This window comes from Protopterus annectens, chromosome 16.part0 (genome assembly GCF_019279795.1).
Source record: "Protopterus annectens isolate FY-2018-M chromosome 16.part0, PAN1.0, whole genome shotgun sequence".
Lineage (NCBI taxonomy): Eukaryota > Metazoa > Chordata > Ceratodontiformes > Protopteridae > Protopterus > Protopterus annectens.
Genome location: NC_056750.1, coordinates 223,090,263 through 223,109,782, shown reverse-complemented (window position 1 = coordinate 223,109,782; position 19,520 = coordinate 223,090,263). Strand labels below are relative to the sequence as shown.

General features: G+C 39.8%; 1 gene segment (V, D, J or C); it reads left to right on the top strand.

The window, feature by feature from the left end:
- Positions 1–15,921: 15,921 nt before the first annotated feature.
- Positions 15,922–16,578, top strand: LOC122790684. The segment is given in 2 exon segments: positions 15,922–15,971; positions 16,121–16,578. Coding segments are annotated over 2 exon segments (417 nt in total).
- The last annotated feature ends 2,942 nt before the right edge of the window (positions 16,579–19,520 follow it).

Sequence of the window (19,520 nt, the reverse complement as noted above, 5' to 3'; positions counted from 1 at the left end):
AATTTGACTGCATTCCATCAGCTACATACTGCACATGCTTAGATGACAGTTCAAATAGTCTGTTTCATGGAGTTTGCAGTTTTAGATGTCAACATTACTTATGAGTATATTCTTGATTTGGGGCGAGGAGTGAAGCTGCATTGATATCATGGCACTTAAAAAGGATTTTTGCTATTGTTACTCTACTTTTGTAGCACCACCCTGTCTAATAATGTAATAATGTGTCTGCTGTTACATGTTAAGGTTAGTTTTGTACAAATCTAATAAATTTTACTTGCTCTTGTTTCCGTGTAGACTCCTTTCCATGGCAGTATTCAAAAAGTTTTCAAATACACAGCCAACATGAGCATGGAGTCTAAACAGTTGCTTTACAGCATGTTTATTTTTTATTTATTTTATTTTATTTATTTTACATTTGTTAACCAGGAAAGTCCATCTGGACACACATCCTTTTTCAGCAGAGGCCCGGGGAGAACAGTTCCACATAAAAGTCAGCTAATACAACAAAGGTACAATTAAAATACAACAAAGACAGTAGAACAAAGTTAAATATACAATGTGAGACACATGGCATAATTAAACATAGTACTAGATATCATTTGTGTTTATATGTACAATTAGTAAGACTGAATCCAATATAGTATCAGCATTAGGAACAAGTAGGTTAGTCAGGAGCCATACATGAGCATATCCAGTTTTTGGATAGGTGAGTTTTTAGTAAAAGTTTAAATTGAGGTGAGGTTGTGGTGGATATTATACTAGGAGGTAATGTATTCCAGATTTTAGCTATACAGTTGGAGAAGAGGGATTCCCCAGCCTGATTATTGTTTGATTACCACTACACAAGAGTTTACTGAATCTAAATTTTTTCACGGCCACGTGGACATCTTGGTGCAATGTGCAGATGGTGAAAATGACCATGTAGGCTTTATTGAAACTCCCCAAAGTCTTAGTCCATGCATAAAAATTTTCTTTGTTTTTGCCATAAGATGAAATATGTCCTTGCCCTCTGTTTATCAATTATCAGCGAAGCCGCTTGATGTAAAGTGTAATACAATAGATATTTATATTAAAAAAATATTAAAATATTGGTGGTATGACCCATTTGTGGCAATGTATGTCTCAAATGTAGGTATATTTTGGCCAAATTAAATGTTGGAGCTGGGAGGATACAGCAGGGAGGTAAAGAGGAAGGAAGTGGATTGTTGCATAGATGCTAGAATGGCATATTAAGTACATTGCAGTTATGTCAGCCTTATGATTCCCATGCCGATGTCATAATAATAATAATAATAATAATAATAATAATAATTATAATAAAAATAACCATGTCAATGTAGTCAATATCATAATAATATGGATTTGTTAACCTGGCAGGTACAGTGAACCCACATAAATTTTCCAGGGTAATCCAGGAACAACAGCTGTATAAATGACTTTCTCAAAGTCGCCCAGTAGGCAAATGGGACTGAGAGAATTAAACCTTCTATCTCAGTCACTACAGCTCACAACATTAGCCCTCTGCTCAAAATGTACTGTAACATGTGCAGTATAGCAAAACCTAATATCTTTTTTCGACTGTTTTTCCTACTAAGAATATTATGGTCAATGCCAACTAAAACATTCTATGGTTATTTCTTTGGTTAAGGTTAGCATGGCTGTTGAGACAAATTGTGATGTGGAGATTGTGAAACACCCACCTCACATTAATCATTGACCGCATAGTCAGTATGTTGACCTCTCCACTGGCACCTTTCATACACCTGCAGGTTGGACTATCACAGAGTTCTTCACATTGGGCAATATTGTTACTTTTGTGTATAGGACACGGATAAGAGTCTTCATGCGCTCTGTTCAAGCAGCTTTATTATATACAAGCACATAAATGTAAAGTGTTACTTAAGCAACTTGTATACATATTAGTGATTATGGCTATGCATGCTCTGTCTCTGGATGCTTCTTCAAAATGGCACTATGGAATGCACGTGTCAGGAAGATATATACATATATATATATATATATATATATATATATATATATATATTTATATCTGGATCTACCTGATAACACCGACAACGAAATAACCGACACGACAAAACCGAAAAAAAGAAGTTCAAAAACATGAAACTTCACATGCCCGACAAACCACAATCCCGACAATTAACAAAACAAATACCTTTCCCGAAAAACACACACACAACACAAGCACACCAAAAACCTTACAAACCTACACTAAACCTTACATACACAACTATCTATGCACTAACCTTAACCCAAACTCTAACCCTAAGGTCCATCACTATCGCACACTTAGCTTACCCGCACCCTAACCCTAACTCACTTAATCCGCCCCTAACCCTCAAGTCCATCACTATCTCACACTTACATTACCCGCACCCTAACTCACTTAACCCGCCCCTAAACCTAAAGTCCATCACTATCACACACTTACCTGACCCGCACCCTACCCTGACACCCATCACTATCACACACTTAACTTACCCACACCCTGACCCTAACTTCCATGCCTATCGCACACTTATCTTAACATGTTGGTCTTCTAAGCGTCGGGATTCTCAACTGTCGGTTTTCTCAATTGTCGATCGGTGACGGTGTTCTCGTCGTCGGCGTTTACAACTTTCGGCATTTTCAGGTAGACCCATATATATATATATATTTATATTTATCTATATATATATATATATATATATATATATATATATATATATATATATATATATATATATATATATATATATATATATATATATATATATATTTATATTTATCTATACATGTGCACATACAGCCTAGCATGCTTCCTAAAGATAGAGCATGTACACTCTTATGCTATGATCTGCAAATATACTTTTTCCCAAATTTTATTTTGATGTCTTGTTAGCATTTAGTTGTATGTAACATAGTTATTATGTAACATATATTTAGAGCACTGCAGTGTGTGACCATGCAGTTCAACTGCCCAGATTTTTGAAGAATGCTCAGATTTTTGCCTCATATTCTTGGTCTGTTCCTCATAAAATTTGTGATTTTCTGGCAAATCACTGGGATGATCTGAAGACGGACATCACTAAATAATGATACACATTTGTGGTTTAGACTTCACAGCCTTTGGGAAATGCAAGCTAAGAAAATCCTGTTATTCTAGCAACTTTCTAAGTGGGTCAGAGCAATATTTAAAATTTGTCCCTATTTTTGAGCCTTTGTTCCCCCATTTTGTAAAGCTTTGTCCAGATTTTTTGCACTAAGAGGTTGAAAGGTACATGTTTGACAGGCCTTTGTAATGTGTAAGTCTTAGGAGCATAGGTCTTTAACAACAAACAGATATAATAGTAGTATTAATGAGGTGCAGATGGATTGTATAAACCTGACTATCTCATGATAACTTTTTTGAGGAGTTTCCCCAGGTGCTCAGAGCTTTCCATGGCATTCTGTAGAACTCAGCACAATATTACCTGCTTTTGCCATCATGCAAGTGCTGTGATTGTGAAATGCTAATGAGATTTTGTAAAGCTTTGTCCAAATTTTTTTGCACTAAGAGGTTGAAAGGTACATGTTTGACAGGCCTTTGTAATGTGTACGTTTTAGGAGCATAGGTCTTTAACAACAAACAGATATAACAGTAGTATTAATGGATTACCCTGTCCTCTATTGGTCCATCTTAAATTCAGTTTCCCTATATTACTCTAGCATGTCCAAAGGTCAGTCAATGGTTTCCTCTCCAGTCCAGCTGGTGAATCTGGGAATTTTGAGGCAATGTTACAACTGTCTCATGTACACGGACAACCTTCTCCTCCTCCAAACAGGTTCAAATATATGTGAGAGATGCAACTATTTAGCCAAACTGGAGGCTGAGCTCTCTCATCTCAAAACTGGTGTAACCAGTCAGGAGGAGAAGGTAACCTCACACAACACAATTCCAGTATCACATAGTCCCACCACATCAGCGAACCAAACACATAAATACACAAAAACATACTCAGAGGCTCTAAATAAAAATCTACCTAAGCAACAGAGACCTCCAAAGCAGACATCCAAGCAAACGCTACCTCAAAACAAAACACGCACAACACATAGCCCACAAAGTCAGTATGCCAAGCAGCCACAGCCCTTAAGGCTGAATAACACACCTGATACTCTTGTAATAGGTGATTCTATTGTCAGACACACTGATGTCCCACTCACCAGGCTAAATAAAGAGAAGGTCATGGTGAGCTACCTGTCAGGTGCTAGGATCTGCCACATAACGCAAGCACTCAGGTCACTCCAAAGCAAATACAAATATGACTCAGTCATTGTACATGCTGGTGTGAATGACCTGAGACGTACCTCCCTGGACTACATGAAAAGAGACATAGAGGAGCTCTCTGATCATGTAGCCCAGGCTGGTATGACCCTGACCTTGAGCAGCATCTTACCCTCACCTAGAATGATGCCATAGTACAAAGGCAAAATGATCGATTTTAACAATTGGCTAAAATGTTGGTGTCATTCAAAGGGGATCCAGTGTATGTCAGCCTGGGATGACATTCTTGACAAGCCACTTTGCTTCGCTAGGGACGGCTTGCACCTGTCACCACTGGGCTTTCGGATATTGGCAAAGGTTCTTGCCACCCCCATAGTGCCTTTTTTAGGCAAGGCTCAAAAGTCAAACCCACCCCCATAGACAGCACAAGGAACAAGAAACTAAGGGTAATGCTGCTTAACGCCAGAAGTCTTAACCTCAAGATGCACGCACTCGAAGCTCTCCTCAGTATGGAGAACATCGATATCTGTGCAGTGACAGAAACCTGGTTCAAGGCTCCATAGAGCACACCAGCACTACCAGGCTATACCTCATATCATGCTTTTCGGCCCCAAAACCCAGACCGGACCACAAAAGGAGGGGGAGTTTCCATATTTATCAAGGATATCCACACCTCCAGGTTAGTGGCATTGCACGAAGTATCGGAGACCATCCATGTGCAACTAACAGTGGGCAAGACTGCTTTTCAGTTTATAGCATCCTACAGACCACCCTCTCAAAGTCAGGAATCCCACTCGGCTTTCCTGAAAACATTGGAGAATATGAAGATCTCTCCGAACACCATTATATTGGGCGACTTCAACTACCCAAACATTGACTGGGAGCACTACTCAAGCCCCAGCACCTTAGCCCAAAGGTTCCTGGAAATTATAAACTCAAATGCTATGGAACAACTAGTCACCACTCCCACAAGAGGGGACAACATACTAGACCTGATCATTACCAACATGGGGACTCTATGCTCCACACCAGAAGTATATCCCTCATTGGTAAGATCAGACCATAAATTAATTTCACTGGATGTCCACATCCCGACCCCACCCCCAGCCCAGAAAACCACATTGAAAAACTTCTCAAAAGCGAACTTCTCACTTCTCAAAACCGAAGTGGAATCCTTCAAGGCCCCAGGGCCAGTGGCAACTATGGCCCAAACTGCAGAATCTTATATAAACGCATTCTACGGACATCTCCAGGAATGCATGGATCATGCTATCCCAAACAAAACCAAGACCCAATTATCCAAAGGCAGACATCCAGTCTGGTGGACCCCTGCCATAAATAATCTGTACAACAGAAGGAGGAAGCTACTACATGATAGAGCAAAATCCCTAATAGGGAAGGCGTCTCTGATCAGTACTAGCAAAAAATTACGATCCCTCATAAATTTCTCCAAGGCCAGCTTTGAGAGAAAAATTGCACAGGACACCAAAGACAATCATAAGGCTTTTTTCAGTTATGTTAGGAACCTGGGATGCAACTCCAAGACTTGTTCTGAGTTGATTCTAAATGACAAAAAATACACTGAACCCACAGACATCGCCAATATCCTGGCAGACAGGTTCAGTGCAAACTTCTCCACCCCCTCCCCCCCCAAGCCTCCCAAACATCTCTGATGCTCAGGTGAAGGCTGCCATCTCCAAAGCAAAAAACACTGCTTCCATGGAACCAGATGGTGTCCCAGGTTGCGTCCTACATGAACTCCAAGAGGAACTAATCCCTCAAATAAAACAGCTATACAATCTCAGCCTCATTACAGGATATGTGCCCACAGAATGGCGTACAGCAACAGTGGTCCCACTCCACAAAGGTGGAGCCTCTACGGACCCTGGAAACTATCGCTCCATAAGCCTGACTAGCTTATTCTGCAAGGCTATGGAGAGGATCATCATGGAGCTCATAAACAAAGACATTGGGGACCTACAGACACTAGATCCTACCCAGTTCAGCTTTGTCAAGGGCAGATCCTGCCTTTTGAACCTGGTTGACTTCTTCGAAACAGTCACCAAAGCCATAGATGAAGGGATGGTAGTCCACACAGCCTATCTGGACCTTGCAAAGGCATTTGACACAATACCCCACTCGGGCATCATAGATAAGCTATCCAGCTTAAATATAAACCCCTATGTCACAAGATGGGTCACAAACTGGCTCAAAGACAGAACCCACAGAGTGAGAGTTGCTGGAGCCATGTCAGACTCGAAACCGGTCACAAGTGGCATCCCACAGGGTTCTGTCCTGGGACCACTCTTGTTCGGTATATACTTTTCCGAGATACAGGCAAACGTGGGAGGACTATGGCTCACCAAGTTCGCAGACGACTGCAAACTGGGCTCCATAATCGACTCTCCAGCTGACACAAACATCCTTCAAAAAGGTTTCACAGAGACAGATAACTGGTGCCAGCGCCATGGTTTAAAGCTAAATGCCAAAAAATGTATAGTCATACCCTTTGGCAAAAACAATGTGCCCACAAATTACCACATAGGCGGAAACTCATTAAGTACAGAGAAAGTTATTAGGGACCTGGGGACCCAAGTTGATAGCAATCTCTCCTTTGAAAACCACATTGCCAAAGTGGTTAGAAAGACCTTATACATAGCCCACTTCATCACGAAGGGTTTCACATCTAGATCAAGAGAGGTAATTGTGCCCCTTTATTTATCCCTCATCAGGCCCATCATAGAATACAATGCCCCTTTTGAGATGTACCTTACCCGACACCTGCAGCAATTAGAATGACCCCAAAAGTATCTCACCAAGAGGATCAAGGGTCTCAAACAGATGCCATATGCTGCTCGGTTAAAAAAACTCCAGCTCTACTCAGTTGCATACCGCCTACTTCGAGGCAATCTATGCCTGACATACAAAGCTATGTCAAATCCAGAATTAATGGACATGCTCCACCTCAGTAAATCTAAATCCCTTAGAGCCACACGCTTGAGGGACTTGAACCTCAGCACAGAAATAAATAGAACTTGCTGGAGGGACAGGTTCATAAACCAGAGGCTCCCTTCACTCTGGAATAGAATTCCAGTTCATGTGAGGCAGAGCACCTCACTGAATCTCTTCAAGAAGAATCTCGATAGGTGTATGGGGGATCATAGGTTTGTCCCAGGGATTACTCCCGTGACACTATTAGACAGAGGCACAGTAAACTAAACCTTAAAAAGGGCACAGTATACTCAAATCAAGGGGTGGCGTAAGCCATACAGAATCGGGCTAGGCTTATAATTGCCCCAGGGCAGATAGCCTAGTATGAACCTATGAACCTATGAACCTATGAGCAATAATTAGCCCACACATCATGGCCAGAGAGTGGAATCTACAGGACATAAAATTGATGTAGTGCAGGTATTACCGTGGAGCTACAGAAGAGAAATCTAGATTTGTACAAACAAACTATTGCAGGATACCTTAGTTCTATTAAGGCATGAATCAGACACATTTCAGGTACATGTTACATTTTACAACTGATTCTTTTGATTGATGTTATAATTTTTTATGCTTTGTACTAGAAGTAGTACAGGATACATAGTATTCTTTTTAGTTGTTATTCTGTATCTCACTATTACAAGTTGTCCACGTGTCCATTGTCCACCCAGGTGCACTGGTCATACTAGCATCCAAGCAAAGTAAACTTGCATGGTATGAACTTTAATTTGCCATATGCTCTTGTAATGTTGCTTACCTTCAAACATGTGCACACATGATAATTACAACAATAGTTTGCTGGGTGACTTTTGTGTATATTGCAAGTATTTTGGTTGAGAGGGTTGTGTATTTGATGGGAATACAGTCATGCAGTTGCAATTATTATTCTTAAGTTGATTGTGCATGGAATATATATATATATATATATATATATATATATATATATATATATATATATATATATATATATATGGATCTACTTAATTTGATCGACAGACCATTTGATCAAAACTCATTTGGTCGAAAGTTCATATGATCAAAAACCAGTATTCAAGACATAAAACTGGGATTTGTCCCCCTCCCCAATCTAGTGCAACCCTGGAGTTGATATATATATTGTTGGGGGTGGGGGGCATAGCCCCCCATATTGGGAGGTGTGGGGAGCAAAGCCCCACACCTATTTTTGTTAAAAGAAGAAAATAACACAAAATGTAAACATTTTAAACGAAAATAGATGGGGGGCTTCGACCTCCATTGTGGGGGGCTGTGCTCCCCCTAACTATACATATCTACTCCAGGATAGCACTACATTGGGGAGGGGGACAAATCCCAGTTTTATGCCTTGATTACTGGTTTTCGATCATATGAAATTTCGACCAAATGAATTTCGATCGACTGCTCTGTCGATCAGATGAAGTAGACCCATATATATATATATATATATATATATATACATATATATATATATATATATATATATACATATATATATATATATATATATATATATATATATATATTGGTCTTTGTTGCTGTAGGACAAATGTGACTGATACAACTTCAACAAGTCCTTCTGTGATCGTGTCTGCTGACTGATTGTTCAGGATGTGAACATTGTTGGTGGCAAGGGGTAAGACTATATTATAGTACTATGAAGAGCCAGTGATGTATTTTGCAATTCCCCCAACAGAGTGTGGCTATGACATAGGAGTGGAGGGCTACAGGTGGTGGTCCATTTACTGAACTACCAGTTACAGAGACAGTGGAGTTCCTGGTCTCACCCAAAGTCAGTATCACCTCCTCAAAGTTCCATAGTGTTGTACTGGACGTAGGTGCGGAGATAGAGAGGCCCAGGGGGATTTTGACTTGTGATGCCACAGGTATGTGTTCCTCCTTTTGGTATGTCCCCCATTTGCAGCTTTTATAACATCAGTTGTTTATAATACACCTCACCTATTATGGATAGGTACATCTGGCATCGATTTGCAGCAACCACCTGCATAAGGTATGGGCATCATTGAATTTGCAGTCATCTTTCATTATAGTTGTCATAATATCTGTTGTTTGTGTAGTTGTGGTGATTATGCAAAGTTACACTGGATGACTTTTGTTTTCATATGTTCAAAGGTCATGTATTGACCAACACCAGCACTGCATAAGTACAACATCTGATGTTGAAAGATCCTTAGTCTGTGATGATGATGATGGCAAGGATGATATGGCACATGCCAGGGGCTGCACTGCATTTGTCAGACACAGGGAGTGTATCACCCACAGCCTGTCGACAGACTATGGGTACAGTCTCTATGTCTGTGCTTACCCATGTCACATTACCATACCAGAGTGGACAGGTTGATAGGTACACTGTAGATAATGTAAATGTGATGTCTGCAGGTAAAGACATCTCAGAACCTGCCCCTAGCCTTTGTAGGCAGCAGGTACAACACCGGTAGCGGGTCAGTATTGGTACTCGTAGGATAGTGTGTCAGCAGCTGCCAGCCAATGTGTATGCAGGACCATAATAGAGGCACAAGTGAGTTTCACCAGGGCCTCAGAAGAGGCTGTGAGAGTCATCCAGGTGGTGAGTGTTGACTTACAGGACACCATGAACCATGTGTGACAACTTGGATAAGATGAATGACAGATGAGGGCATGCAACATCAGTTCTGGATCATCTGTTGTGGTTGAAAGTCAGTCCTTGATACCCACTATCTGTATGTATCATCCTCAGATTTTAGCTGTTGTGGCCATGGAGAGGTGAATCTCACTCTGACAGTGCTACACTGGTGTGGATGTATATAACACAGAAGAGTCTATCCTTGTGGTCATGCTGACACCTCACACAGCAGACATTGGTCACATTCAGGAAGAACACCAACATCTAGCCAGGGGCATGGGACACACAGAGAAATGCCTGACAGAGTCACTTCTCATGTGTGGGGATGTGCATGACAGAGAATGAATCCCCTGCCTTGAACCTGCATAGCACAGCTCTTTGATGGTCTATATGCACAGGCTGTGTCCCTGCAGAGACACATGCAGTCCAACTCTGCCCATAGTTCATCCCACCCCCACATACACACAGTGTACCAGACTATTTGGCACAGTAATTCCCCAACACACCATATGTTTACACACTGAACGCAACTTCAGGCCTTCATTTTGTCAGACATCATTATTCTCACACTGTGAAAGACAAGCACTCCTGTGCCCTTTCCCCCACCTGTGTGTGTGAGGATATCTGTTCCCTGTCCTTATGACATTCTAACTTTGGCTATTTATATTTGATGTTTAGAATCACTATGCTATTATGTATTAGCACAGCAGGACAGTCTGGTGTTTTTGTATGCACCATTACTACTTGTATATATTTGCTTAGGCAATGTACAGTAAAACAGTTTCCTTCCCCACCTGTGCAAATGACGATAGCTGTGGCAAGACCTTTGTTCACTTTCTGATTCGGGATCCCTATGTCTTATACACAGAATCGCCACATAACAGGTTTTCCATTACTGCATCATCCACCTTACATTTTTTATAGTTGTTCTCTGCTTGAACATGTGAAATGATCATGTACATTGTTAATATGAGTACAAAGTAGTCTACATTTCTGAATCACTCCACCGTTATTTGTACTTCATTAGCATACACCATGTATTATATCATGGCCATTAATATATATCTCTGCTATGCCTTGTTTTCCAGCTGGCCATATCATGTTAGAGTGTTTTACCCCCTGCTCTCCCCTGCTCGCTGCACAGGTGCACTTAATGCGATGCAGCAAACATTTGTGAATGTCAGCCATAGTCTTCATAGGTGGCGAGTTCTGCTTACCAAATCAGACTACTTGACATTTAGAAACAAACAAGTAAACTGAATGTTGAGGTTTTACACAAGTCTGTTTTGTACTTCCACATTAATGGTTCCACACAGACTTCTTTTTATTTATTTATTTACTATGGGCATGGTGAGTTCTGTGCTAGCCAGCATGCACGTTTTAAAATACTAATCAGGCATCATTGTATAACTAAAAATATAACTATGTCCTTGTAGCATCTAATTTTTCCCATCTTAATGAGGAGCAGAAAATACAATTAGTATAATTGCTATTTTAGCCAAGCTAGAAGTGTAAATCACAAAATGATTTTTTTTAAGATAGTTTCAGAAGACCTTTACTCTCTTCTTGAAGAAATACCTGATGAGCGTGCTACATGAACTCCTAGAGGAGCTAAACCCGCACATAAGAACGCTGTTTAATCTTAGCCTTGCTACAGGATACATCCCTGAACACTGGCGTACAGCTACAGTGGTCCCACTCCTCAAAGGTGGCACCGCTACAGACCCTGGAAACTACTGCCCCATAAGCTTGACCAGCCTGGTCTGCAAAGCTATGGAAAGCATCATTATGGAACTCATAAACAAAGACATCAGGGACCTACAGACAATTGACCCTACCCAGTTCGGCTTTGTAAAAGGCAGATCCTGTCTTTTAAACCTGCTGGACTTTTTTGAAACAGTCACTAGAGCCATCGTTGAAGGCAAAGCAGTTCATACAGCCTACCGGGATCTGGCAAAAGCCTTCGACACACTACCCCACTCAGGCGTCATAGACAAGCTCAGCAGCTTAAATGTGAACCCGTTTATCACAAGATGGGTTGCAAACTGGCTAAAGGACAGAACCCACAAAGTCAGAATAGCTGGAGCTATGTCAGACTCTAAGCCAGTCACAAGTGGAGTCCCACAGGGCTCTGTCTTGGGACCCCTTTTGTTCGGCATTTATTTCTCAGATGTGCAGGCAAACATGGGGGGGTTGAGGCTGACAAAGTTCCAGGATGACTGCAAACTAGGCGCCAAAGTCGACACACCAGCTGACACATGCATCCTCCAGAAGGGCCTCACACAAACAGACAACTGGTGCCAGAGTCATGGCCTTAAACTAAATGCCAAAAAATGTATAGTCATCCCCTATGGAAAAAACAAAGTACCCACAAATTACCACATAGGTGGTAATCCATTAAGTACGGAAAAAGTAATCAGAGACCTGGAGACCCAAGTTGACAGTGACCTCTCATTTGACACCCACGTCGCCAAAGTGGTTAGAAAGACATTTTCTACCTTGCCCACCTTATCATGAAGGGATTAACATCCAGATCAAAGGATGTCATTGTACCCTTATATTCCTCCCTTATCAGGCCTATGATTGAGTACAATGCCCCATTTGGTATGTACCTCACCCGGCACCTGCAGCAGCTGGAGAGACCCCAAAAGTACCTTACCAAGAGGATCAAGTGTCTCCAGCATATGTCATATGCTGCCAGACTGAAAAAGCTCGAGCTCTATTCAGTAGCATACTGCCTGCTCAGAGGTGATCTGTGCCTTACGTACAAGGCCATGTCCAATTCAGAATTAATGGACATGCTCCACCTCAAAAAATCCAAATCCATCAGAGCCACGAGAGCTAAAGATTTAAACCTCAGCACAAATATGAATAGGACATGCTGGAGGGACAGATTCATAACCCAGAGGCTTCCCGCACTCTGGAACAGGATACCTGTCCATGTTAGGCAGAGCCCCTCACTGACTCTCTTCAAGAAAAATCTGGATGAATGGATGGGTGATCGTAGGTTTACCCCGGGGGGTCATCTCTGTGTCATTGCTAGATAGCGGCACAGTAAACTAAATTTAATTTAAATTGTACAGTTTTGTATCATTACATGGGGTGGCGAAAGCCACATACACTTTGGCTAGGCTTATAAATGCCCTAGGGCAGATAGCCTAGTACTATACTATGAAACTATGAAACTATGAAGTAAGGTATGGGTTCCATGTCAGTGCAAATAAGCAAGGATATTGGAACATAGTTGGATGTCTTGAGCAGCTGCAGAACACACAGTGCGCTGACCTTGATGTCTGTAGTCGGCATTAGCTAGTCACTGCTCTTGCAAGTTATGCTACAGTTTAGATGAGCACATGATTATGGCGATAAATGCAATTAGGATTTATTTTAAAAGCGCAATTATATGGAAGGTGGCCACTTACTGAAAATGAATGTACACAACACTACTGCATTCTCCTATCATTGTAATTTTATATTTCTTTGAGATATAGTCTCATATGACATAAGGCCTTAGAAGTGCACAGATAATGATCTACCAAGCATGTCCTAAATGTTCTTACCTGAAGTTCAGCATGGAATATTTTGCTGCTGGATGGACCATCTCTTTTAGTTAATATAAGAAACAAAATAAAATATCTGCTGAAAATAGATGTTTTTCCTACCAAGTTGTCTTTCTTGCTCTATTCTTCTGCAGTGTATTGCTTGCTTTACTTATTAATTCTGGCATGCTGGCTCAGTGGTTAATGCATTTTGCATTACAGATTCAGGTTCTAGGATTAAATCCTAATCTCGGGTAACTGCCTGTGGGGTGTATGCCTTCTCTTCCTACGCATGCATCAATGTTCTTTATATACTCCAAATTTCTCACTTTCAAAAGCATCTTGGGTGAGCTAGAAGCATAAAATGTAACTGCATGTGTCTGGTTCTACATGTGTACTGCTTTTACTTGTACCTTTGTAGCTGGGGTTATTATGGAAAAGTTCTGCAAAGGACCAGCTTACTTAGTCAGTTAGCAAATTAATCCCTCTCCTTTACTTTCTTCTGCTCTTCTACTTACCCTGTTAATTATTTTTTCTCTGCACAGGCTCTACTTGAACATTTCAGCCATTAAATGATATAGATAAATGGATAGATAGATAGACAAACAGATGCAAAGCACATCTTGGTGAGACTGTAAAAAGACCCTGTTTTGAGAATTGTTTTACTTTGCAAAAAAGCTGCAAAGAATGGGAAAGTTTGACTGCATTCATGAAGAGACTTTGGCTTCACTGTCAAGAGACCTGAAGGTATAACATTCACAATAGTAGATTACATAAAGGGGTGATAGATCCTAGGGAAGAAATCTGTTCCATTTTCATGAGTGCATGCTATATTTTAGATGGTGAATTACTCATGACAGGATACACTGCTAAATGTATAACAGGAGAGAGTGGGGGTGGAGAACTGTTCACTACTATTGTAAACACACACGTGCAGACACACACACACACACACACACACACACACACACACACACACACACACACACACACACACACACACACACACACACACACAAAAACGTGCACACACACAAAACAATGTAGAGTATTAGGGCGTTAAACATGCAGATGGACTCACATGAATGCATTGGCATGTTATGACAAAATGTGGACATTTCATGGTAGAAGCTGACCGATTTTATGAGTTCGGCACACAGGAAGTGCATCCCAAAATTGTATCCTTTGTGGACAGTGAGACAGAGCTGATGGAGATACAAGTGGTTCTAGACGAGGAGAGCTAAGCTGATGGATCCTCCCACATAAACTCTTTAAAGACAAAAGACAGAGAATGAATGAATGTAACTGGGTCAGGGAATAGACTGGACATCTAAAGGGTACTGAGCTATGCATCTAAAGCTCTGCTTGCATTGTTTTTAGTTACATGGTGTAAAAATAAAGATGAAGAATACGACAGATCAGAGTTTATAGGCTTTGCACTTAACTCTGTATATGTGATAACAGACGCCTGGTAAAACAACTACATGTTTTGCAGAATTAATGTGAGAGAATTTGATCTTCTTTAGAACAGAAACAGTCACTTCTCTTAAAGTTAAGTATTTTACAGAAATCCATATTAAGGAAGACAAACAACATACTTTATTAAATTTTGAGTAATGTTTTATGATAAAAGGTAAACATAAATTGTTGTCTAACTTTGAAAAGATGTGGATTTCTTTATTTGTTATGCTTCTTCTCAGACTTTAAAACAGATAGACATGAAGGCCTTTCCTTGCTAGACTGAAAGAGTAAATATCAACTCAGTTCAAAGCCAGCTCAGTAAGTTATGGGAAGGCGTTATCACATGACCTTACAGCACTGCAGCAAAAAGTTCAAAGCTTGATTTCAAAAAGCCACCTGAGCATACCTCTCAACATCTTAGCACAAGAAATGTGGACAAAGCTAAAAATCATGGCAGGACATTTTAAATATTGCTCATATAAACTTAGAAAGTTACTAGAATAAAATGTTTTATGTTACCATACATTTTCCAATGATACGAAGTCTGAAACTTAAATGACTGTTATTATTTAGTAAACTAAGTCTTCACTGATTTACCAGAAAAGCACAAGTTTATGAGGAAGAGACCAAAAATATGAGGCAAAAATCTGGACATTCTGCGCAATCTGGATAGTTAACAGTAATGCACCTGAGTCATGGTGATTGCAATAGTTCTATCCTTCCATTATTTGCTGCACATTGCTTTATCACTGTCAAATATATTTTAGAAGATGGAAAATTAGATAACAATCATGATGTGTGCATACATTTGGTACAGCCATGTCTCATTAAGAATGTGTTTGTGAACTTGTTTATATCATACCAGAGATCACCAGTAGGGGTCGCCAATGTCTAAGCAGCATTATCCTTTCAGTACTTTTATTTATGCAGTTATTGCTTGAGGGAGGTCAATGAAGAGGACAGAAAAGGTGGAGTTTCAAATTGCTGAAAAGGTGGGTCTTAGCATATGTATTTAATACTGCAAGCATTTATAGAGAGACATAAGAGAAGGCAATGGAATATGCTTACTTTGTCACTTTTCTTCTGACACTTTACACAAGTAAGGAAATACTAAATTGCCTGATCATTGTTTGTTGTGTATCCAGTAATCTGTATTTTGTATTTTATACTTATTTTTGTTAATTTCCAGTTTGGTGGAGAACGATATATGAAGAAACATTTTTTTAAAAAGTATTTATTTTATTTTAGGTGTGCAGAGCCAGGAAGCAGTAACACAGACACCACATACACTTGCTGCAAATGAGGGTAAAGATGTGGAGTTTTCCTGCAAAGTCAGAGCTGCTGATGACACTATTGTGTGGTACAAACAGGTGCCTAACCATGGATTACAGGTCATGATTCATACTTATGGTAAAACCAAAATGAGTGGTCGATTTAAATTGACAAAACACAACAACACTCTCTGGGTGTTCAGCCTCAGTAAGGTGATGTTACAAGATTCCGCCTTACACTTCTGCGCAGCTAGTGGCACAGAGGTACAGATGCAGGAACTCTTGAGACATAAAGTATATCCTGTCACGAGCGTCTGTAGTACTGATACCCTCTGGCAAGGAAAATAAATATCTCACAGGCTGTCTGTACTGCACCTTTTCTTACTGGAATGCAGTTTTCTGAATGTCAATCAAATTAAATATTTTAAACATCTACTTTATGAAATGTTTACTAATGATTATGAGATGCTGCAGTTGATCTTAAAATTAATTTAAAACAAATCTTTATGAAAGCATTATTATATCAACTCTCTTTGCAAAAAACAAAAGGTAAATACATTGCTGTCCTGATGAAAATATGTAATGCCGTAAAACAATAATAACAAATAATATCAAAATATTGCATGAAAATATAAAATGCAGAAATGAACACTAAATCACTTAAGGATGGTCTTGCCACCATTGTGAGTTGATAAAAAATGAAACAAAAATAGCCAATCAACGAATATACTTTGCAGATAACGCATTTAATATGCAAGATGCAAATACTATGAAACATTTGCCTTATGACCTGCTCTGTATGAGGATTTTTGTGCTTTAGCATACTTCAAGTTTCGATTACCTGACTCCCGAAATGTGGAAAGCTCTTGTTCTAGCTGACATGCTTCTTGTCTGATCTTTTTCTGGCAAACTTACATGGTTTACTTGTTGGAACAGATACCAAAATGATTTACACTTGGGGTAGCAAGTTACCCTGAGCACTAACACCATGCCCTATTTTCTGAAAAGATCTCTGTAATTTCTGAAGCCATGTAAGCTAAAAAGAAATTGTAACTATCTACTCTCAATTCCAAAAACATTTTGCTGTTACTCTGGAATACTTTGAAAAAAATACATTAAAAATGACATGAGAGGTGCTCCCGCTACACGACAGTGTAACTACAGGCATCTATTTTGTTAATTTACATTTTATGCTGGGTGAGTGGGATGGTCACTTAGAACAATTTCAGACTTAGCCCAAGCCATGTGGTAATGGCAAAAAGGGGTAACAGAGTAGTTAAGCTAGATGTGTAATCAATATCCAGGTGCAATCAAGAAAGTTATACAATTGCATTATGAAGATAACATGCTTAAGAAGCAACCAGAATGACAGAGCTATACGTTTCAAACCAAGGCTTTTACTAGTATGAAATGATATGGAGATTAACAAATATTCAGTATTTAACTCATCTGTAAATTTTCACATCAGAGGCATTTTGCTAATATCACTACCAAAGTAAGCCACATACAAAATATCTACATGTATAGTGCCTAGAAGTCAGTGTTTGTTAGAAATATTAGGGAACGACTGAAGCAGTTATTCTTGACTGAATTTGACTTTGTAAGATGGGATGTATTTAATACTAAGATTCATGAAACTATTGGTATTTATAGATATCAAACAAGTGTTTCCTTTTTATAATAAACATAAATGTATAAACACTGCTCATGCCAGGCAAACAAAAGTCATAAATTTATTTTCAGTTTTACTGAATGCAGCAGAAAATACTAGCAGTACAAACTGAGATTGAGTGAAACAAATGCAAAAAATGACTATATACAATAGTAAATACTAACAAAACTGAAAGCACAGCAATTTACAGAAGGACATGTAACAAATATGTGGAAAAGTGCCTATATTGCATATATCATCAATTATCTCAGAACATCAAAAAATTGGTGATGTAGCGTACCAAATTGCATCATCATTGTTGTATACATCATTCATGTAAAATATGCTGGCAGCAGGATGTATTTGAGAAACGTGCAAACAACTCAAGAAATGGAGGAATTGGAAACTGAAGTGGTAATGGGAAAACAGGAAAAAACATTTGGAAGAAAGGAAGGTCGGCAGCAAGATTGTAAGAGGGACATGGGAATTTTTCTTTGGTGGGGATAGGCCTCTCTTTTTCTGGATAGAGGATGGATGGGTGAATCAGTAGGAAAAGGGGGAAGGATGTGAATAAGAAACAGAGAAGACATATGACAAGACAAGACGGAGGTGCAAAACACATGGATGGGGTCATGAAGATATACACAACCTAGGCAGACAGCTGACAAATAGGGAGGTGGAGGAAAATCAGCAACTCACATAAACTGTGGGGGGAACCCATGTATTTGCTAACATGTTAACAAATGCTACTGAGTGTGCCAATGGAAAGCTGCAGTGTTGAGAAGGGTTGAAGCAGCTACAGCAAAGATGGGCTCTGAATGGATGTTGGTATAACATGTCTATCATGAAGGCTGTTTATTCCCAGAATAGCACATTCTGAACTACAGACATGCCACTTGCATGTGGGCATAGCTACGTACACGGATCTGTCATACAGTGGCATATACACCTAAAAATGTGTCAGACGCTCACGAATGCTATGCCAGCTGGCAGTGTAAACAACATTGGCTGTGCAACTACAAAGGATATTACTGTTTATTTTGAGTGAAACAATGTTTATGCAACAAATATGCACATGCACATGTTACGCTACATGACTGAAAACTGCATGCAAAAGTAGTAACGCACGACATGATCTAGCCTACTCTAGGTAGGTTTGCTGTATACAATGGCACAAATCTCTCTACTGGAAACATAATTTTGCATAGTATGAATGTTTGGCATTACTGTGTGCAGTGTGGCAAGCATAGGCACAATGGAGGTGGAGTCATCATGTGACCACACTGCTGGATATGTAATGGAAGAAGAGTCATCATAGACCATAACTGAGCAGTACAGCATACTTTAGTACATACAGAAAATAGTTGGCAGATATCAGTGGAAAGTCTCTGTAGGCAGTCGATTATATGTAGTTAAGTATTAGGTGGTAGGTATGGGCAGTGGCACTGAGTTGTAGGACAGCACACAGTCCAACATACACCATGTCCACAGAAAATGTAAATGGTGACACACCATGTGCACTGTACAGAAACATACATGAATTTAAAATGATATACATGGTTAGTTACACATCCAAAGAAATACATTAGTGCATGAAAGAGGTTCATGTGTGTCCCTGGCTAAAGCTATTGCGATGGTGTATCAGTACCTGAATGTGATAAAGGTGAATACATTGAGGAAAAGCAGTAGACACCATTCAGGGCCCAAATAGCATGCACTTTTATGG